We start from the raw sequence: 22,909 nt of genomic DNA, 5'->3' as shown, positions 1-22,909 counted from the left end.
CTAAAATGATCAGCAAGATACAATAAGTAAGTGTTTTTATATACCTACCAACATAGCTTTGAAATATCTAAATCACAGATAAATAGATACAAAAAGAGAACTTGAGAAGCCCCCAAAAGAATGGGACTTTAATAACACAGTGCTTTCAAAAGTTGACAGATCCAGTAGACAGAGAGACAGAGACAGAATTAGGAACAACTCTGTAAACTTGTTGATAGGTATATATTTACAGGTGCTTGTTCACTGTACTGTGTGAGGTCTTTGGTCAGCCTGTGAGTGTTTTTTGTTGTTGTTGTTGTTGTTGTTGTTTTTTAAACTAGAGTAGCCTGTCTGTCTCTAAATGGGCTTGATAAAGATTAGGGCAAGACAAAACAAAATTTTGTTACCTTTACGTTGGATGCTTTGCACTGTCCTAAATTTCCCACTTCTAAGATCCACCTGTCTTTTAGTTCTAATCACACCCAATTGTAAGCAGGGTTGGCACTCTTAATGAGCTAACAGTCGATTGGGATGTGCACCCATGAAACAGTGGAGAACTGGTGGGGCCCTGACCCTCCCTGCCCACCACCTGTCCTTGGTTCCCTCTGCTTGCAAGACAACGCAAGTGCTCAGAGCCAGTTGGATAGTAAAGGTCTTGCATGGCCTGGCCCTAGCCAACCTCTGTAAACTCCTCCTTCTCCGTGAGCACTTCTGTGTTCTGTAATCTGGCCACAGCACACTGTTTTCTCCTTGTCTTCTCCTGCCCCTGTGCCTTTGCCCAGTCTGTTCTTGGAGCACCACTTTCCCATCCCATCCCTTCCACCCCCTCTGTAGTGGCACTCAGCCGTCCGCCTCCCCAGATAGATCTGATAGCTCGCCTTTCCTTGTCTTGCCGCCCTTTATTGACAATGCTCTTTTGGGCAGTGTCTCTTTCTCCCCCTGGACTCGGAACTCTGAGAGCAGAGGCGTGTCTGGGCTCCTGGGAACAGTGTTGTGTGCTGCATAGGCTCTGGGCAGTACCTGTGGAAGGAGGGCAACATCTTTGGGGAGCCTCCCTACCTGCTGCAGAAAGGTCGGACTGAATGAGAACTCCAGCAGCACCCCCTTCACCACGGAGTGACCTTAGATTGGTCAGGATGCCTCAGTTTTTCTCCTCATCTGTAAAATGGGACAGTCAGTAACATGTACCTCCTAGGGCTGTTGTGGGAACTAGATATGCCTGGTAAATGGTGAGCTTGCAGGACATGTCAGCTATTAGCACATTAGTCCCCATCCAATGATTCTTTGTCATGAGTGCTTTTGGTTCCATCCCACAGGTAGAGAACCTGAGGCCCAAAGTAGTTACAGCCATTTTTCCCAGACACAAAACTAGAAAGTGGCAGAGCTGGGATTTGAACTGAGGTCCTTGGTTCCAAATGCCACTCAGAGGTACACGCTGTCTCAAGGGCCTGTCCTCAAACACACCCTGATGTACTGAGTCAGGGCCATCCATGGTGGCTCCGGAGTGTCGCCTTCCCTGCCGGTCTCCCAGCCTGGCGCTGGGACTGCCACATCCGTCTCATTCTAGGAAGTCGATTTGGTTTGGTCTCCTTCCTGCCCCTGTCATTTCTCCCTCGAGGAAGCCAACTCTCTCACTAACGTGCCAGGCTGTTGAACCCTCCACTCGTGGGATGGTGACATATCAGAGCCAGAGAAGGGGCCTCTTAAATCATGTTAAAAACAGAGATTCCTGGGCTCCACCCAGGACCCATGAATCAGAATCTCCAGGGGCGGGGCCTGGGAATCTGGACTCAAGGGCCTAAAGTAGGGCAATCACTAGCTCTTTTAACCCTTTTATATTTCTGTTGCAGAAGCCCAGCCTCAGGGAGGCCCAGTGAGCCTGGGGGACTCACAAGCCCTCTCTGCACCCTCACCTGAGCTATGGTTGCTGCCCCTTCCCAGCATTGTCCCCACCTTCCCCTCCCCATCCCCCAGCCTCAAATCTCTAGAAACCCTGTACAATGGAAGCGGTTGTGAATGGGTGTGCAGAGACCTTCTGGAAATGCAGGCTCTGCTTGCAGACTTCCTGTGTCTTACAATGTTATCTTCAGAATAGGAAACTTTGCCCCATTTTTGCAACGCACATCCTTTGCCTGAGAGTCTGCGGTGGTGCCGGCCAGCCGGGGCGGGTCACTTCTCAGGCAGAGGCGGGGAGTTGTTCTGACAGCGATGGAGGAAGGACTCTCTCTCCCTGCTACCCACAAGAACAAACAAACAGGCCCTTTTGCAAAAATATTTCACGTTGGTCAGGCTCATGAGGATTATTTGTTCCTTGAGCCCAGTAGTATTTAGGACCAAGTCATTCTTCAGAGACAGGAGCCCTAGCTGTGAGGCCTGGCCCTGCTGCCTACGCTCTGGCAAGTGATTTCTGCTCTCTGAGCCTCAGTTTCCTTTTCTATAAAGGGAGGAGGTTGGGCTGAATGATCTCTAGCCCTGACATTTAGCAATTCCCCCAAAATCCTTTAGATTCCCCTCAGTTTCTCTTGGAAATAAACATGATGTTGCTGTTAGTATGTTCCACAGCACCCTGTAATTTTCAGTTTCCACCAATCCAAGAGTGGCATGCCCCTCTCACGCTCGACTCCAAGACACTCACATGACCCACTGTGGGGTGGGGGTGGGTAGGTTCCCCAGGTGGCAGAGGCTATTTTGAATTGGGAGTAGGGCAATGGCCCTCAGAACTCACGAGGAGTGGGGCTTTCATCAGGCTTGCAGTCCGCTCCAGGCCCGGGCTGGTGCTCACCTCCTATAGCCCAGCTTCAAAGAATATTTATGCTGTTTCTTTTATTCCTCTCAGACTGGAAATCTCAGGGAGGGCGATTCTAGTTTGAGGGACAAAATATGTGTGTGTGTATAGCCCACTAAATAATTTGGAACTGACCAGAAGGAATGATGTTTACAAAAACAAGAGTCTCTCTGATTTCCTTTGACATCTCCGTTAGTTTCTTCTGACTTCAGCCTCCAGCACTTCCCTCGCCACAGGATTAAATTCCTCCAGGAAGCCTGTGGGCACGAGGGGGCTGGAGCCTCGCCAGGGAGACCCAGAGCCGCCAGCCTCCCCAGGGTGCCTCTGTCCTGGCGCTACCCCGAAGCCTGTCAGCCTAAGGACCCCTGCGGGAGGCTGAGCCCCTCCAAGTGGCACTGACCTTGGCAGGTAGTCAGGCCACCCCTAGGCCACCTTCCATTCTCCCTCCACCTTCCGCCTCCTCGTTTCCAAGGTGCCTGGCACACAGTAGGCATTTGGTGAGCATGAGAGAGGTGCCTCCTAAGCAAATGTTCTTCTCGCATGTCAGTGGCACTTCTGTTGGCCGGACCCCAAACCCACAATGAGTGGTTCTTGAAAACATCCTACCCACTCTTTCCCTTCAGGGAATTTGCTTCCAGGGTTTGAGGGTGGAGCTCCAACGTGTTTGAGGCCAGGGCGGGGCAGCTCTTGTGGCTGGGTCAGAGCGGTCAGGAGGGGGTGCTTCAGGAAGGTAGAGATGGTCAGACTCTGACGTGAACGACCTGCTAGGATGTGGTTCTTGGTGGGCCTTTATAAATGAGTTGGTCTGCCTGTTTTATGGAAAAGGCCATGAGGAGGGAGAGGGTTGAACCAAGCAGATGCTCAGGTTCTGTGCATGTGGCGAAGATCCTTTTGATCAAAGTGTGGGTCAACTACAAAACCCATGGTGTCTATGGCAGAACGTCTCCCTGGTGGGAGGATGCATGTTTGTGGCAAGCCCCAGACTCAGTGCTTTTGTTGGTCTTACCTGATAGCACTTTTTGAAGCCCAAATGGATTGGTGGAAGAGGGAGAAGAAGCATCTGCCAGAACATCTGGCTTCCTTGCCTCACAAGATGAGTCTTCCTCCAGAGATACAGCAGAGAAGCCTCTGCTGGCCTCGGGAGCCCTCTGAGTCTGGTTCTATCACCCGGTGGGTCTTGGTAATCCAGAAGATGCCTGAAATTCCCACAAGGGCAGTACAGCAGGCCCTGAGTGGGCAGCGGTCTTAGGGGGCTCAGCTGAGCACCTCCAAAACTAGAAGATGGAAGGTGGAGGGAGAATAATGTTCTGGTCTGGAGGCTGGGCCTGACTACCTGCCCAAGATCAGTGCCACTTGGAGGGGCTCAGCCTTCCTCAGGGGCCTTTAGGCTGGCGGGCTTCAGGGTAGCGCCAGGACAAAGGCACCCCGGGGAGACCGGCGGCTCTGGGTCTCCTTGGCACAGTTCCAGCCCCCACGTGCCCATAGACACAGGCGGTTGCTCCTGACTTGGTGGCCTTGGGGACCTGCCCGGCCGGAACCTGCCATTCCCCCATCAGTGCCGCCTCCCCGACTTGGCAGGGCCTTCCCCTTGAGCTGGAGCAGCCCTCGGTATTTCCAGCTTGGCCTGCTGCCCGCCTCTCTGGGGCCTTGCAGTCTGTCCCTCGCAGGCCAGGCCCAACACACCCTCTTCGCTTGACGGTTGGCTTCCCAACTTGCCCGGGGCCTCGTCCTGCCGCCCCACACTCCCTAAGCTTATCTGTGGGCCTCTCACCTTGCCTGCTCCTCCCTGGACTTCTAAGTGTCGCTTTCTTCCTGGGAGAAGACATGGGGCCTGGCTAATTTGTAAATCACCAAGGAGGCCATAAATGTCGTTGGTTCTTCTACTGGGGTTGACACCTGAGGGGCCTGTCACATGGATACGCCCCAGTTGGCTGGGTGCCTGGGCCAGATGCCCTAGGAAATGCTGCTTCTCTAAGGTGGGTATGGTGATAACTGGGTGGCACGTTGGTGTGCTGGAGCCAAGGACTCCCACTCTTTCCTGGGTGACTACAGAAGGACCCGGAGGCCTTGGGGACACAGAAGGTTCAGCCCTCCAGGCGGCTTCCTTTCTAGATACACTGAAAGGGATCACTGACAACTCAGTGACTCCTCACCAATTTAGGCGAATTGGGTGGGTGATTGGGAAGAATACTGTCTAATGAACCAAGTTCTGTGGTTTTCAAATACTATGGACTGTGATGCTAACTGGATAATGTTTCCTGTTAGAGGTCATTTGAAGATCTGCTTTAGTGAACAGATAAGAGCAGTTCGTAATTGGTATTCCATTTGTTTATACAGTGCTAGTAGAATAAACAGTTCTCCTGAACCTTATTTATATTTTGCATTTGTTTATCAAAGCTTTTTTTTTAACATCAACCCAGCTGCTTTCGGAATTATTACAAACTCTGGATTTATGAGTCCTAATTAATAGTACTTTATTGTATGTGTACAATAATGTATCTTGGCAGTATGCGCGCTTTATCCAAAAGCCTCAGTGCATAGGGTAAGGGAAGCCAGAAGTGTTCCTTCCTCCCCAGGGTGTCAATATTATATGAAGACTTGGGGAGCAAGTCATTTGTTTTATCAGATCAAAAGCAGACATGTTGTGGGGTAGATAAAACATGAGATTTCCAAGAGTTTCCCCCGAGGGATTTGAGTCCCCTGGGCTTGATTGGCTGGCTCAGTGGATACTCCAGGTGAGGTTGCAAATGGTGGGGTGTGCAGACCCAGTGGGAGAAAGAGGGGGGGTGGAGGTCACTTGATGGCAATTTTCAGCAACAGCAAATGTTTATCCTTTTTTTATGATCCGCTATGTTCCTTCTATCATTTTTGTCCTGTACCACGTTACGTCTTACCTTTGACATTCGTCCCGCTAGCCCTGGCATCGACCAGTCAGCATTACTTCTAATTAGGAATTCAGATCCGACTTAGCCCAAGGGTTCAGCACGGATACTCGGAAAATTGTGCTCTGATTTCACAGTTGGATCTCACTATCATGGAGGCTACATGCCACACCAAAGTTGGTCTCCTTGGGGGTGTTTGTCCATGTAAAGGCCTCCCAAATACTTGGCTCAGATCAAGAGGTGCTCACACTTCCATCCTTTTCCTTACCACCCCAGACGATGCCTGAATGACTTTAATAAACCCAAACTCAACCATAGCCTCGCCTGCCCTCCACTCACCCAGCTGCCTGTCATTTTCTCCATCCAGTGAGGATAAAGTGGGCCATGAAGTTAGAGGCAGCCGCTTCCCCAGCCTGACCTCTGGATTGCCTCTTTGCTTTGTTGTGTCTCCCTTTCTGGCTAGTGAGAATTATCGGGGGGAGGGCATACCAGGTACCCCCTTCCTACACACACCCCACAGACAGAAGCAGCCTGCAGGTCAGAGGAACGTATCCCAGTTTCACCAGCTTCCAGAAATTGAGGCATGTTGTGGTTTTAGGATGATAGTGCCCTGCCGGTTGGATTGGCGTTGTAGGATGGAGTTGGGAAAGGAGGCTTCTGGGTGTTTGGGTTTTTCTGCAGTTATTTTAAACTGATTTTAAGTGTCCTTTCTCACAGCTTATGGCCACAAGACAGGGGTGGGATGTTGTGAGATGCTTGATGTAACCGAAAGGGCCTGGGTCCCCCCCCCCCCCCCCCCCCACTGAGGAGGAAGTGGTTAGGTGGCCAGGAATGCAACCTGTGCCTCCCAGATTAATTAATAATTGAGAGCTGGCCCCCAGCCAGGGAGAGCTGTGAGAGATACAGTGAACAAAGTGGTTAACTACAGTGGGGGAAGGAAAAGTTTGACTTTGCCTGTGGCTAAAAGGGAAATTCACAATGGCCATAATTTATGGGCTGAATTACTTGGGATCCTCCTTAGTGGGCCCAATGTGGGCATGTGCTCCAGGAATGCAGACAGGCGGCCTGCAGTGCCCACGGGGAAGGGAGGAGGAAGGAGTTGGGGGCAGCATGGCAGGCGCCAGCCTCTGTGGAGGAGGTAGGAGTCACACCCATGGGAGAGCCGCTGCACCAACTGCCTTTTGGAACTAGGGATAAGCTACCTGGGCACACGCTGCATGGAGGAATGGACGGGACCGAGGCTGTGGAGTCTGGCTGCCCTGGGTTCAAATTCTGCCTAATTCTAATTGGCTGTGTGACCTTGGGCATGGGGCTTAATCTCCTTGAACCTTCATTTCCTCTTCTGTAAAAATTATACCTGCCTCCTAGGATTGTCCTCAGGGTTAAATGAGATGGGATGTGTGGGTAGTTGGTGCTCAACGGTAGTTGGATTTACATAGGATGGCTGGAAAGGGCAGCTCCAGCAGCTCTACACAGGGTCATGACTTGGTGGATCCCCACTAATGTTTGCTAGGCCCACACATGCCAGGTGTATGTTGCTTTCTAGGTAGACTTACTCAACCTACAATTATTCAACCGCCATTCCCAAAAGCCCCTTTAGACTTCCTGGTGAGTCAGGAAAGACACTCCTTTTCCCCCCTATTATACAGGGCCCTGTGACCGCACACAGCCCTACAGAGGGGGACGCAGTTCTAGAAGGCACTTGGGCTTTGCCATCAGATGGGTTCTCCCTGGGCCCCTTGTCTTTTCTAGAAGAAATCAAGGATTATGAACCTGATCGTGGAAAACAAGCCATATGCCCCTCTTGGCTGAAAAGTTGGCCTTGGGGATAGAAGACCAGCCGGAAGCACAGTTGACAGTTATAACCATCGCTCTTGCATTATTGCTGCATTGACTTGAGTCATGCAACATGTTCCCAAGTGTATCCAGACACAGGCTAAAGAATCACTTTGACGAATGTGGAACTCTTCCTGAGGTGATGGCTCATCTTCCCAAGATCCCTCGGGGGAGGCCCTGATAGTAAAAGGAGCAGGCACCTTCTACTTCAGAAGATGTGGTTGGGCCCCCATCTTGCTTTCTTGTTTAACCCTGTGGACCTCAAGGCAGTCAGCCAACCTCTCTGAGCTTTATATACCATAACCTTAAAACAGGGTCATTTACGAATGGACTTGGAGAAATAGAAAATCCTCTACCATTAAAAACGGCATTCCGCCATCACCATTGATGGGGATTGGGCCATCTTCTCGGCTTGGGCTACAGGGGCTGTGGGAACCAAGCTTGGTCTCCTTCTGCTTTGGAAACCAGTTCTGGACTTGGGGTTGAGGCATGGAGCCCAGGTCTGTGGAGCTGTGTCCACCTGTTCGCCTGATGGAACTGACGGAGTGACTGGCCCTCTTCCTCCTCGGCACCTCCCTCCCCAAATGAAACAAGCCACCCCTTTACAGGAACCCTGGCTCTTGGACACGGATGGCACCAAGCAGCTTTAGCTGCTTCCACTGTGCACAGTAGCACAGCCACAAACAAGAGACTGGGTCACAGGGGTGAGCCTTTGCCAAGCCCATGGGTCATTTTGCAACAGTTTTGCAGGGAACGTTTAAATCTCTTGTTACTGCATTCTTTACAGCAATTACTAGTGTTTAATTGTGTCTTAATGATCTCTCCAAACAGTACTAGCTTTTTGGTCATTATAAAGCACTGCTGGGTGTTAAAGAAATATATGAGAGTGATCGAGACAACCCTCACTTTAAAAAAGAAAAATCCAGTGTGGAGGACTCAGCCTTCACTAGACAGGCATGGATTATGTACCTTGTGTTATAAAAGGATGTTTTAAAGGAAATGATTTAACGCAAGGATTATTTTAAAATTGAATGCCCTTACCTCTGGGACTTTAATTTGGGGGTGTTGATCCCAGAGTCTTTAATGTAAATAAGGCAGGAGTATTTGACTTGCAAAGGTCACATGATACTGTCTCTTTGGTAAATAGCAACAGGCTGGTGTTAGATGAAGCTTATTTTTGAGAGCGTTGCAAACAAGAAAGCCAGCCACACCACAGTAATCTTAGGGTTTTCCATTCAGAGTCCTGCTTCCTGTCTTTTCACCCTCATAGACTTAGCAAGCTGGAGAAATTAAACCCACCCCCATTGCCAGTTGAGGTGACAGTAGACTTTAGGTGATTGATTGATTGATTGATTTTTTTTTTTTTTTCCAGCCACTGAAAAAAACTTTGCACATAGTGAGTTCTTCCAGTATTCCAATGGCCAGGTTGCATCATGAGGCTCAGCAAGGAGGGGCGTTACCGCTCCATCCCTGCCTCTCAGTGTCCTGGCCTCTGAGCATCAGTGGTGTCATCTGTTGGGTGGCAACAGTACTGCTGCTGTGCCTTTTTCAAACACAGGGAAAACCTGATGATTTCTCAACTGCCCTCTCAGCTCTCGAATGTAAAATTTCAACAGCACCCCATTGTTGAGAGCACCCTTGTCTGGCGGCACAGGACCAGGTCCCAGGGGAGGAGGGACAGAGCTGAGTGCAGCCTAATCTTAGGCCAGCCTGCTCACAGGTGGGTGGGGTGGAGCACACACCCTCCTGATGGCAGCATCAATGAGAGAATCACAGAGGGGATCCAGACCCAGGGACTGGGTGGGGAAGGCTTTTCTAAGGCGGTGACAACGGGGTCTTGCCAGTTGAGTGAGACTCTGAAAACATTGGACAACGGGGAGGAAACTCATATTCCTTGAGTGCCGGTTCCTGTTTTAGGCCCTTTACTAATCTCTCCCTCCCCTCTGAGAGAGGTATGAAGCCAGAGGAAGCCAGCGCTGAGAAGGGCCGGCTTCCTAGGCATGCAATGTGTGCCTCTCTCAGGCCTGTGCTGGGGAGGGGCAGGGCGTGGAGCGGGGCTCTGCTCAATTCAGAGCTCTGCTTTCACCATTGGCATTTTGGGTAATTTCTGAACAAGGGGCCCTGTTGCACTGGGCCCCCCAAATTAGTAGCTGGTCCTGGCGCTCAGAGGTGTAGGTAGTTGCTTGCCCGTAGCAACAGAGCTGTTAGGGTTTGCAACAGTTCACCTCTCTGCTGCCTGTGGTCTCAGGGAGCTTTACAGATCGCGAGAGAGTGGGATGGACAAAGTACACACAGAGTGCGGCGTTAAAGGCACAGAAAGCTAAGGGACTCTGATAGCAGGAGATGGTAAAGCCAGGGATTTGAAGGGTCCGGGCTGTGGGGGTCACATCCCTGGTCAACCCCTGGGATGTTTCTGCCTTAGTGTGGTGGGTTCTTGCCCTTTGGAGTTGAGACAGGCAGATCAAGGGCAATTTTGAAGTACTCTGCTTTTATGACTTTATAGTGGGTCCAAAGTGGAAGTCTGAGGCAGAAGGTTTGCTAATAAAACTCAAATTGTATTTGGAAATAAAAGAAAAATGGAGGTGCCCCAAATTCTCCCAGTTCTGGGAACCTGCAGGGCAGGAATGTTCCTTGAAGCACAACACTGCCATCTGCCACGGACCTGCATCCTTGTCCCTGTGACGTGTGCCTGGGCTGTCCCCATCTGAACCCCCAAACGGCCGATTTTGTTCTCTGTGGTCTTGGAGTCAACAGGGAAGTCAAAGTTGGGTTGAATCAGTGAACTTTGGCACTGAAAGCCTAATATGAAAACCCAGACTCGGCTAAGAACCCAGGACAACAAGCCAGAGGCCTGGTTTGCGTGTGAATTGAGGAATTCGGCCATGAGCAGTGCACACCCCGCAGGCAGGGAGGATCTGGGGCCTCTTCCCTTCTCACGATTGCCGCTTCTTTCCTGGGGACCAGGGTACCCAGCTTTATGATCTTGCACCAATGTGTTGTTTTAAATCTTTCCAGGGCCAGCATAAAAAGCCAGGCTTTCCCACTTCTGGGGTGGGGTTGTGGGGTGGTTCTCTGGGTAAGAAAACAAACAAACACTCTGAGTCTGACTTTGTGATAAAACAAAAGAGGACTTGGAATGGGAGCAAAGTTCAGAGCTTTTTGTTGCTGAAATGGGTTCCTTCTCAAAAACGTAGGCTGATTTTATAAGCTGCTTATCACTGTCTCTTCCCTCAGAGACGTGTGTCGCTATCCTTCCCTCCCCGGGCGCTGGAACTAGAATTCTCCCCTGACTCCACTCCCTGCCAGGGGTTTCCCTGCCCTCAACTGTGCTTCTGGTGTGGAGTCTAGGCTCTCATCGGGGAGAACAGCCTGATGGCAGCCTGAGTGTGGCTCTCAGCGGCTGGAGCTGCCTGCAGGGTGTTAAGTCTGAAGCACTGGGGCTTGAGGAGAAAAGCCACTACTCCCTGGACCCAGGGAACTTGCAACCATCTTGCCAGGGCACCAGGGAAGATGGATGCTGACAGAAGCAGGGCCCAGATTTCTTCCTCTGGCAGGTCTCCCTGCCCACCAGAGCCGTAGGTGCTGAGGAAATTGTCTGTGGAAGAGAGGCCAGAAAGTGTGTGTTGGGGCCTGAGCTAAAGCTTGTTTTATGTTAGGTTGCAAGATGAGTTCATCTTTCCAGAATTTGTTTGAATACTGCACAAGATAAAAGAATGGAAACCGTACCCACCTTGGCCCAGGCTGCCGCTTTGTTCCCCTGGAGACATGGGGCTGAGCAGGTCAGGGTCAGGGCGCCAAGGCTCAAAGAAAGGCCTTCCTGCAGGGCTCAGCAGGTGTCTCCCCGGAGAAGGCCAGTCACGGCCCATCTGGGTGGCCACGGACTATCCTATACCAGTATCCCTCCTAAACCCCTCTGAGCTGGGGGCTCTGAAGACTCCCCAAAATAGCAGAGGGAGCAGATGAGGCAGAACCAAGGGCCTGGTGGGGAGAGGGTGGGCTCAGAGTCAGGCCGGCCAGTGGGGATTCCCATGCTGCACAGCTGCCGGCTTCTGACTTGGGGTCTGTCCTCAGAATGGGGATGATGCCACCGCTAGGCTTGGAGAGTTCAAAAGGGAGAACCAATGAAAAGCACAGAATACCTGGCACCTCCCACCTCCAGCGACTCAGCCAGGATTAGCAGCCTTGTCCCAAGATTACAGCATTGCCGCATCGAAGGACCTCTTTTAATGCCAAGTCTTTATAGAGCCTCCATGTGCCACCGTGGAGTGGACATAGCTGGGTTATCATCTTTGTGTCCTTACCCTGCAGTCCCCTGGGGTTTTGAGCCCACAGGTTGCATCCACTGGAGTAATGCAAAGTCCTCTGTCTCTAGGCCTAGAGAGACGTGAGTTCAAATTCCAGCTTTGCAACTTCCTAGGTGAGGACTGTGGATATGCTCCATGTTTTTCAGGCTTCCCCTCCTTCATCTTAAAGTGGAAATGACAGGATTAATAGTATGTTGAGATGATGCATTTAAAGTGCTTCTTACTCTGCCTGGCATTTGGTAAAAGTTCATTAAATGTCAGCTGGTTGTTTATTATTATTATTATTATTATTATTATTATTATTATTACAATTGTCTGGTTTGTTTTATTATCACTACGACTGCTAACTACTACTATGATTCTCCTTTGTTCTCAACTCCACTGGCACATCTTATCTTTGCAGGTATTGTTACCTAATATAAATACCTTCATGAAACTATACAGGCTGAATTAATCTAGTAAATAATTTATACAAGTAATATATAGAGGTAAAGCTGTACGATGGTAATAGTATTAGTAAAAATAATAGTAGCTGTTACCTATGGAGTGCTTCTTTTGAACCAGGCATTATTAGGCGCACTTGAAACTAATCTCAACAGCCCTGTGAAGTAAGCACTGATTGCATCCCCATTTTACAGATAGGAAACTGAGGCCCAGGGTGGGTGTGAAGTCAGTTGCCCAAGATTTCACAGCTGGTGAGTGGCAGAGCTGAGATTCACATGCAGGCAGTTTTGCTCCTGGGCCCGTGCTCTTCATCCAGCCCTGTGCGGCAGACAACCAGTCAGTCCTAGCCGTATGGCCGCTTCTGCTGTGATCTTGGGAAGTCACTTTACCTCTCTGAGCCTGAGTTTTTGTGTGTGCAAAATTGTGAATGTTGGCCACATGTACTGTGTCTTTCCTGGCCTCAGTCTCTGCTTACTGTCATCCTCCTTTTGCATTTCTGTTTACTCCCTGTCTTGGGGTAAAGATCCTCTACCAGCAGATAGACAGCTAGCTCTTCGTCTATCTGGGAAGCAAAGTCCTTAGCCCCAGGTGACCAGCAGCTGAAAGAGCCCCCAAGATGGACCTTGTGCAGGCGGCAGGGGTGGCCAGACTGCCCATGATGTAATGACCGATTAGGAACTTCCTCTTGGAAGCTTGTCTTCCTCTAGGAGCCAAAGGTGCTGGCGCTGAGGGGGGGGGGGGGGGAGCAAATAAGAGGAAACTCCTGTCAGCTGGGCCCTACTTTTGGAAAGAGTTCAACAGAGTCTTGGTCTAAGCTGTTGACCATTAACATGGCCCGTGCACATTCCTTCCCTGCTTTTACTGCCTGAGCCCAGTGGATAAAGGCCTGGTTGCCCCCTCCCTTACCAAAGAAAAAAAAGAGCCTTTAATTAATGCTGCATCTCTGGACTTGCTGTAAAACCTAAAGCCATTTCTGCAGCTTAAAATGACAAAGGAAGGTTAAGTGGAAACTCCTTTTCCCCCCCTTAAGTTTGATAACAAAAACTACTTATCTAATGGGCAAACAAGGCTTTTAAAGGGGTGTTAGGTTAACCAGATGCAGGGCCATGTAATTATTCCCAGGCCTAGGAGCCGCAGATGAAAAAGCTGCCGGTTGGACTGGAACTTGAAGCCACAGGCATGACATGGGACAGAAGAAAGGCATTTTCCAGGAGGTCCAGAGGCCCCAGCCTGGCTTGCAAAAAGGGAATTGGAAAAGTCAGCCCTGGGCTCCTCTAGCTCTGATACCAACTTGCTGGGTGACCCAGGGGTAAGTCACTTAACCTCTCTGGGCCTGTCTCTTGAGTCTCTTTTCCCAGCTCTTGGTGAGGTCTGCCCTTGCTTCCTGCTCATAGAGGTATGACTGGGCTGACCCTTTCCATCCAGCCCTGGGAGAGACGGGGAGGCTGCTGTGGCCCAAGTAGGGTGTGAAGTGCAGCAAAGGCTTTAAACACAGAGGACCATGGGGTTTAGGGGCCACCAGGGCCCTGGAGACCAGGACTCAACTGGCCGCCTGCAAGTGCTCTCAGCCTTACGTGTAGCTCCCTTAGAGTCTAAGGGATTCAGAGACTTTTGATCTGGGCACATCTTAGGTTCCCTTCACAGGATGGCTGAGTCCAGGGTGGTCTGGCCAAATGGAAAGGGAGGAATCACAAGGAAAACAGGCTGCATTGTGTTTGCGCAGGCTTTTGGAGCGTGCGGCCCACGGGGGAGCACACAGGAACGTTGCTGCTCTTTGTTTTGACAGAAAACTGCCGATTCAAAGAAGCTAAAGGATTTCTTGGGATTTTGGCTCTCCCCACCTTCCTCAGACTGTAGTTGGCCCCTTGGTACCCCAGCAGCCCCACAAAATTACATGTTGGGCTCTCAGCACCCTCCCGGGGCGGAGGGGCCAAGAGGAAAGAATGCCAACCGTTAGAGGGGCTGCTCCAGTTTAGGGGAGAGGGCCTGTTGTGGGCCTGTCTCCTCCAGCCCACCCCAGTCATCCGCCTCCCTCTGGTGGCAGGAATGTGGGTACCACCAGGAGGCCGGGCCACCCCTACCCAGCCTGGAAACACGGGGGCTGTCCTCCGGGCTGCCACAGAGCCCTGCCAAGGCCATTTCAGGACTGGAGCTGGCCTGGCAGCACATGGCCACTTTTCTTTTTTAATTCTTTCAAGTCCTCATATTTGCAATGAAATCCACAGCTCCTAACTGCATATAGGTCAGGATTTTTGACCACGTGTACACCTGACTTCCTGTTGTACCAATCAGAACATCACATATTTCCATCTCCCCGGAAAGTTCCTTCCTACTCCTTCCCTGTCATCCCCACTCCGCAGAGGTGATCCCTGTTGTGATTTTTATCACCATAGATTAGTTTTATCTCTTTGAGAATTTCATATAAATGGAAACAAACAGCACCTTTTTGGGGTGCACATTGTTGTATGTTTCAGTAGTTTGTCTGTTTTTATTGGTGATGGTGTTCCATTTGTGTGGATACACCGTTTTTAAAAAAAATTCATTGGTTTTTACCATTTTTTTTTTGGCTCTTTAAATTTTATTTTTTCAGTTAACTACAGTTTACATTCAGTATTACTACTTTGTATTTAAGGTGTACAGCATAATGGTTAGACAACCATATACTTTAAAAAGTGTTCCCTTGATATTTCAAGTACCCACCTGGCATGATACAGTATTATTAACTATATTCTCTATGCTGTACTTTATATCCCTGTGACTATTTTGTAACTACCTATTTGTACTTCTTAATCACTTCATCTTTTTCACCCAGCCCCCAACCCCTCTCCCCTCTTACACCCATCAGTCTGATCTCTGTATCTATGAGTTTGTTTCTATTTTGTTTGTTTATTTTGTTCTTGAGATTCCACATGTAAGTGAAATCATATGGTATTTGTCTTTCGCTGTCTGACTCATTTCACTTAGCATAATACCCTCTGGGTCCATTCCTGCTGTTGGAAATAGTAAGATTTCTTCTTTTTTATGACCAATATTACATTGTATATATATGCCACAACTTTGTATCCACTCTTCTGTTGGGTTGCTTCCATATCTCAGCTATTGCAGATAATGCTACAATTAACATAGGGATGGATATATTCTTTTGAGTTAGTGTTTTCGGGTTTCTTTGTATGTATACCTAGAAGTGGAACCACTGGCTCATAAGGTAACTCCAGTTTTAATTTCTTGAGGAAGCGCCATACTGTTTTCCACAGTGGCTGCACCAATTTGCATTCCCCCCAACAGTGCTCAAGGGTTCCCCTTTCTCCATATTGCTGCCACCCCCTGTTGTGTGTTGATTTACTGATGATGGCCATTCTGACAGATGTGAGGTGGTATCTCATTGTGGTTTTGATTTGCATTTCTCTGATGGTCAGTGATGTTGAGCATCTTTTCATATGTTTGTCGGCCTTTTGTACGTCCTCTTTGGAGAAGCACCTATTCAGGTTCTCTGCCCATTTTTTAATTGGATTGTTTGGGTTTTTGTGGTCCTGAGTTGTATGAGTTCTTTATAAATTTTGGATATTAACCCCTTATATGATATATTATTGACAAATAACTTCTTCCATTCAGTAGGCTATCTTTTCATGTTGTTGATGGTTTCCTTTACTGTGCAAACTTTTTAGTTCATTGTAGTCCCATTTGTTTATTTTTTCTTTCGTTTCCCTTTCCCAAGGAGCTGTATCAGAAAAAATATTGCTAAGAAAAATGTCAGGAAAAAAAGAAAAAAAGATGTCAGAGATTTTACTGCCTGTTTTCTCCTAGGAGTTTTATGGTTTTGAGTTGTACATTTAAGTCTTTAATCCATTTTGAGTTTATTCATGTATATAGTGTAAAAAGTTGATCTAGTTTCATTTGTTTGCATATATCTGTTCAATTTTCCCAGCACCATTTTTTGAAGAGACTGCCTTTACCCCATCATCTGTTCTTGCCTCTTTTGTCATATATTTATTGACCATATATATATATATATAGGTGTGAGTTTATTTCTGGACTCTCTCTTTTGTTGCATTGATCTATGTATCTGTTTGGGATTTTTTTTGTGTGTGTGTGGGTTTTGGTTTCTTTTTTGTTTTGTTTTTTTGCCATGGATATACCTTATTTTTGTCTATTCATTCATTATCTTAGTCCATTTGGACTGCTATAACAAAACCCCATAGGCTGGGTGGCTTAAACAACACATTTTTTTTTTCACAGTCCTGGAGGCCGGAAAACCCAAGATCAAGCAGATTTGGTGTCTAAAGAGGGCGCATTTCTAGTTCATAGATGGTGTCTTCTTGCTGCTCCTCCATGCTGGAAAGGTTAGAGAGCTCTCTAGCATCTGTTTTGTAAGGGCACTAATCCCATTCATGAGGGTTCTACCCTCAAGACCTCCCAAAGGCCCCACCTCTCCAAATGCTATCACATTAGGGGTTAGGATTCTGACACACGAATTTGACAAGGACACACACATTCAGTCTATAATATCCATTATTTTGTTGGACATCTGGGCAGTTTTCCAAGATTGGGTGATGATGAGTAGCGCTGCTGTGATTGTTCACTGAATCACAGAAATTTAGAGCTCATTGTTTCAATGGGAAGACTGAGGCCAGGAGGAGGGAGGTGACCTGCTTGATTAGAGCCAGGAGGCAGGACACCTGACTGCAGGACTCCTGCCAGATCAGCGCCAGACTGTGCCTCTCCTCTCCTCCTCCCCCCGGAACCATCCCAGCCGAGACCCAGAGTCTGGCTGGGAACTAGGCCAGGCCCCGAGCAGGGGGTAGTAAGCAGGAGTTTCGGTCAGAGCGCGGTCATCTTTGATGTTGTTCATTCGGGTCTGACTCCCTGGCATTTATTTGCAATTAAGGAGCTGGTTCCTAATTAGGCTGATGGCGGACCACAGCCTTGAAACCATGAGAAGAAAAAGATCTTCTGCAAGAGACTGTGCCCCTGCACCCAGAGTGGCAGCTCAGGCTGCAGATGAGAGGTGTGGTGGGTGGAATGGGGCTCTGCAACTGTGGGAAGTGCAGAGGGGACCCTGAGCTTTGGGGCACCTACCTTCTCATTTGCAGACAGCGTGTCAGCTAATCTGTATGTACGTATGTTCATACATATATGTATGTACATATGTATGTGTGTGGGAAATGAAATAGTGCTACAGCAGTACTTGTCTTTGTTTTAGGTATTCAGTTATTTATTGCTTCATTCTTTTCACTTACGGAATATCTTTTTCTCCTCAGGCACCAGGCTAGGAGCTTAACTTTAACATTTGTAAAGTCCTTTATAGTTTGCAATGGCCATTGCCATCCACTGTCCTATTGTCACTTCTCATGGTGGTGACCTTGGGTTGTGACCCCTAACACCCTTGGGGAGCCCTGTTCTCTGAAAGGTCAGGGCCAACTCTGGGACCAATAAACAGACAGTTGCTTCTTTCTGCACCTAATTGATCTGCTACTGGGAGTTCCAGAAAACCCAGAGATAAACTATGTAAGTGAGGCTCTCAATTATGAATAAGCCTATTTTCCAAAATGGAGGGACTAAGGCTTGGGGACATTCAGTGGCTTGTGAACAGCCACACATCTAGTCAGTGGTGAAAGCCTTAGGTCTATCTCATTTCTGAAACCTTTATTTAGATCATGTGACAAGCATTAGATTAGAATTCTGGGATCTCAAGTTCTGGTCCCTGTTCTGCCACACACTGCTGTATGTCCTTGGAGGAGTCAACCTGTACCCCAGGGGCGCCATCTTTGGGGCACAGGGACACAGGACTCAATCAGTGGCTCACATAGGCCAGTCTCAGGACTAAGTTTTCATTGGTCCATGATGAAAGAAATAAGAAAATTTCCTATAATCTAAATGTAGCAATTTTTCAACCTTTTTCATCTTGTAGCACATATAAACTAATTACTAAAATTCTGCAACACCAAAAAATACAATTTTTTTGCCAGACAAAAAGATATGTATAATTTTGATTTACAAAAAATAAAAAGTAATTACCAACTCTTTTTGCTCCAAAGTGACTTTTTAGAAAGTCAGGTGCCTATACGTCTGTATAATGATTTCTTTTACCAAGAATTAACCAATCAGATGCAACCTTATTATGCGACATGACCAATAAGATGCAAGTATATTATGTGACCTATATACAGGGTTCAGCAGATGTTAACAGCATTGAGTTGGTAAGGTACGTGAATGTCTCGCATGAGATGCAGAGTGATTTGAACATTTCACCTAAGATGTTGTATGGTGTGCCTGAATGTGATATGTTACCGAATTGCATCCTTATGATTTTGTAATAAAAGGATTTTATGTAATAAAAAAGAGGCATTATTGTGCCAGACCCTATTTATTTATGATCCAGGACAGGGTGTTCACACTGGATGGCTGTTGTTGTATTGGCTGTTGTCATATTTTTATTTGGCAATCTAAAAGAAGAGAGCTCAGTGACCCAGACTAAATAGTTGGGTATTGCATGTTTTAAAAATTCTTGTGGCACACTGGTTGAAAATCGCTGATCTAAATGTATTAACTTTAAATCTGATTTCTTTCAGCATGAAATTATACTTTTTGTAGTTTTGTTAGTATTAACTTATACCTTTTATGCTAGCGATAGGAGATGATCTTGGAGATTTTAATGTCATGGCATAATAAAACAGTGGTAACCCCATGATATTCCCAGCCCCTCTGTTAAACTGTGTATTGGTTTGTGGAAGTCCAAAGTGTTGGGGCTCCCTCAGATGCTGTCAGGGGGTCTCTCAAGCTCTGGAGCCCTGAGACCCTGAGATCACCATGTCCTAGGGATGGGGAGGCTCACCTGCTGGCTTATTTTTTGGATCAGACCTGAGACTAAGTCCTCGCCCACCATCCCCTTGGGCCTGTGGTCATCAGCCCCACCTGCTGGGCCCGGTTCCAATACGGGGTGGGGGTGAGGACAGTGTGCCAGCACTTGAACTATATTTTATTTCCTTCCTCTTTCCCTTTTAGTATGTACCAAGAGCACCCTAGGGATACTGCAGCCTTCAGACAGACACAGAGAGGACTGAGACCCACCCCTTCCTACCTGAGAGTCTAGCCTAGCCAGGGACACTGACCAACAGCCCAGACACCTGCTCAGGCCAAGGGAGGAGCTGCATTTAAGCCTTTTGCTGCACTGGAGGGAGTGGTCAGAGAGGGCTTTTCCGAGGCGGCAGTCCATCTCCTGGAATTTGGAAGGCTTGGCCAGGAGCCCAGGCCTGATGAGGTGTTACCTAGTCTGCTCAACTGAAGAGGCTGTAGGAGGTGAGGCTTGGCCCAGGCAGTGTCCTTGAGCCCTAGGGCAGCTCTTTGTCCCTAAACACAGGATACCATTCCTATGAGGGGCACTGGCATAAGGCCAGGAACACAGGTCTTGATTGGGGTGGTGGTATAGATGCCGAGGGGGCATTTGGCTTGACTGGTGGGAGGAGAGGGACAGGAAGTTTCACCTGGTGTTGGGTTGAAAGCTTTATGGGAGCTGGGAGAGAAGGAGGATCCCCCCACCCCAGTCCCATTACTCTTAAATCCCTCCCTCACCCCCCGCACCCAACACACACACACATACACTCTGATCGTGAAACTGCTTCTTTCCCTTTTACAATGGTATGGCTACACCCTGGGGCAGATTCTGAGCCCTATCTGAAAAAGGGGGATAGCAGTAATCCCTCACTTGGTGACACTATGCAGTGAGCTCTTGAGAAGTGAAGGCTCTCTGTTTGCGGAGTGGGAGTGACTCACAGGCTTGTAGGTAAGCACCTCTAGGACTTACAGACCATGAAAGCAGTCATGGTTACACATAGGGAAACTGAGGCTTAGGGAAGGGGAGGGGCTTGCTCAGTGCATGGGTTAAGGGGGTCTCTGCACTCCTCTCTAGAGGATGGCTGGGCCCTGATGCTGGCTACAGCACTCACTAGTGTGTACCCTGGACCAGTTAGGGCACATCCCTGTGAAATGCGGTGATCACAAAGGGAAACCGCTACTGTTGTGAAGAAGGTGCTCAGCTTACGGAAAGCACTCCGGGATGCCTGTTGCATGTCCTGTTGCCCAGTGTTCTCCCGTCATAGCTGCTTTGCTTCCTCACCTCTCTCTGCTGAGAGCACTATAAGCATTCTCTTTGTTTGGTGAGAAGGTCAGTGCTAGAGTTTTATGGCCAAGCTGGAGTGGTGCTTCAGAACTCCTAACCGGTGCCAGATAGACGGATGGGGAGGGGGCAATGGCTTGGGTGTTTCTGGCTGCCCATCTGCTAGGATTGGCCTAGTGTCCACAGCTTGGTCTTCCACCACAGGACAGAGTTGTCTCTTTGCCCACTGGCTAACGGGCAGGTCAGTGAGGGCAGGAGTAGGGCCAATCAGCTAGAACCATGAGGGCCCTCGACGGAGACTGTGAGGCAAAATGATACCTCTTCAGAGCTGGCCTGGGGACCTGTGGCTGGGACCTGAAGCCAGACATAGGGTGAGGGGCACACCCTTTGGAGCTGTGCCCAGTCCAAGGCCACAGCCGAACTGGCAGCCTGCAGGAGGCCCCTCAGGCCGACAGCTTCCTGCTAGGTAGCTAGGCGGGCCTCCTCGCACAGAAGATGATGTCAGGGGTCCTGTCACCCTGCTGCTCTGGGGCTTCTAGGTGGGGCTGAGCCAGTAGGCAGAGCTGACCTCACTCAGGCTCCTGAATGGAGTTAGTAGTGTTTTCCCCCTCAGGTTTAGTTGGACTTTGATCAGTTTCTTTTGGAGAATAGGAGCCATAGAGTGACTTGCTGTGTTCTCATCGGGCCTCCAGCAGAATTCTCCCTCTGTGCAAAAAAGCTCCGGCCAGGGCGTGTGTGGGTACACTTCACCTGGCAAGGCAGTCATGGGTGCCCACCTGCTTCTCAGAGCTGTGAGCTCAAGGAAAAGAGCAGATGTTTTTAAAGGGCTCCAGGATCTGAGCAGCTGCCCACACAGGAGAGCAGTGAGCGTGGGCCTGCCACCCGACTCCCTACCCAAAATAACACCCCGCGCCCTGTGCTTGCCCCGCAGACGCCAGCATGTCTCCGGATGCCACCAAGCCGAGCCACTGGTGCAGCGTGGCGTACTGGGAGCACCGGACGCGTGTGGGCCGCCTCTACGCGGTGTACGACCAGGCCGTCAGCATCTTCTACGACCTACCTCAGGGCAGCGGCTTCTGCCTGGGCCAGCTCAACCTGGAACAGCGCAGCGAGTCGGTGCGACGGACGCGCAGCAAGATTGGCTTCGGCATCCTGCTCAGCAAGGAGCCTGATGGCGTGTGGGCCTACAATCGCGGCGAGCACCCCATCTTTGTCAACTCCCCGACGCTGGATGCGCCTGGCGGTCGCGCCCTCGTCGTGCGCAAGGTGCCACCTGGCTACTCCATCAAGGTGTTCGACTTCGAACGCTCTGGCCTGCTCCAGCACGGGCCTGAGCCCGATGCCGCCGATGGCCCCTACGATCCCAACAGCGTCCGTATCAGCTTTGCCAAGGGCTGGGGGCCCTGCTACTCCCGGCAGTTCATCACCTCCTGTCCCTGCTGGCTGGAGATCCTGCTCAACAACCACAGATAGCGGCAGCCACCTAGGCAGAGGTCCGCCATCTGCCCCCCCACCCCCCGCCTTGGGGGGGCAGTGCCCAGAGACACAGCCCCCACGGACAAAACCCCCAAATATCATCTACCTAGATTTAATATAAAGTTTTATATATTATATGGAAATATATATTATACTTGTAATTATGGAGTCATTTTTACAATGTAATTATTTATGTATGGTGCAATGTGTGTATATGGACAAAACAAAGACGCACTTTGGCTTATAATTCTTTCAATACAGATATATTTTCTTTCTTCTCCTCCTCCCTCTTCTTCTTCTTTTTTTTTTTTTTTTTTAAGAAAATGATACAGCAGAGCTAGGTGGAAAAGCCTGGGTTTGGTGTATGGTTTTTGAAATATTAATGCCCAGACAAAAAGCTAATACCAGTCACTCGTTGATAATAAAGTATTCGCATTATAGTTTCTTTCTTAAAACTGTCTTCTTTTTAACAAAGAGGGACATGCAGGGCTTCAGTGGATTTCTGGCCCATGAGACATCCTGAAACTTGACAAAGGCCTTCACCAGACAAAGAGTAGAGGGAGAAAATTGAAATGGGAGGAAGGATATATATTTACTCTTAAGGCCATGGGAGGCTCTGCTGTTCCTTCCTGCCCATGGCTGTAGTGTGTCCACAGGAAAGTGGAGAGTGCATGAGCCAACCATCCCGGTCCTGTGGGGGAGGCATGAGGAACTCATTCGGATGGTGGAGACTCGAGTCCATACCTCCCATGTCTGAGCTATGCACAAGCTAGAAGAAAACACTGTATCTCACCACTCTGGGGAAATGGCCTGAGGAAGAAAAACTGAGATGGTGGGCCTTGGGCTCACTTACCACCAGGAAGAACCCACCTGACTCCCAGGGTGAAGCTCCTCTAGGACCTCACCAAGCTACCCTCCACGCACCTGTAGCTCAGAGTCTTCCCATCTAGGCCCGCATTCATGAATTAGGCAAAGGTAGGTGGTTTCTTTTTACTCTGTAAAAGGCAGAAGTTGAGGTTCTGGAAGGGTAAATGGCTAGCTCATGAGATAGATCTAGGTTAGAAGTTACATCTAATTGTAGGACCAGAGC

At 49.1% G+C, this 22,909-nt stretch overlaps 1 protein-coding gene across 2 annotated transcripts in view; it reads left to right on the top strand.

Annotated features, from left to right (window-relative positions):
- Window positions 1–22,221, top strand: part of SMAD6 (SMAD family member 6) — a 76,498-nt gene extending 54,277 nt beyond the window's left edge. For both annotated transcript variants that reach the window (XM_054565244.1, XM_054565243.1), the window contains exon 4: window positions 21,275–22,221. In XM_054565244.1, the coding sequence (XP_054421219.1) occupies window positions 21,275–21,816 (542 nt within the window). In that variant the 3' untranslated portion in view covers window positions 21,817–22,221. The remainder of the gene's footprint in view (window positions 1–21,274) is intronic.
- Window positions 22,222–22,909: the final 688 nt, after the last annotated feature.

This window comes from Pteronotus mesoamericanus, unplaced genomic scaffold (genome assembly GCF_021234165.1).
Source record: "Pteronotus mesoamericanus isolate MK-2021 breed Mesoamerican mustached bat unplaced genomic scaffold, CSHL_Meso_final contig_164, whole genome shotgun sequence".
NCBI classification, from domain to species: Eukaryota; Metazoa; Chordata; class Mammalia; order Chiroptera; family Mormoopidae; genus Pteronotus; species Pteronotus mesoamericanus.
Note: the sequence above shows the minus strand (reverse complement) of the source record. Positions and strands in the feature narration are given on the sequence as shown.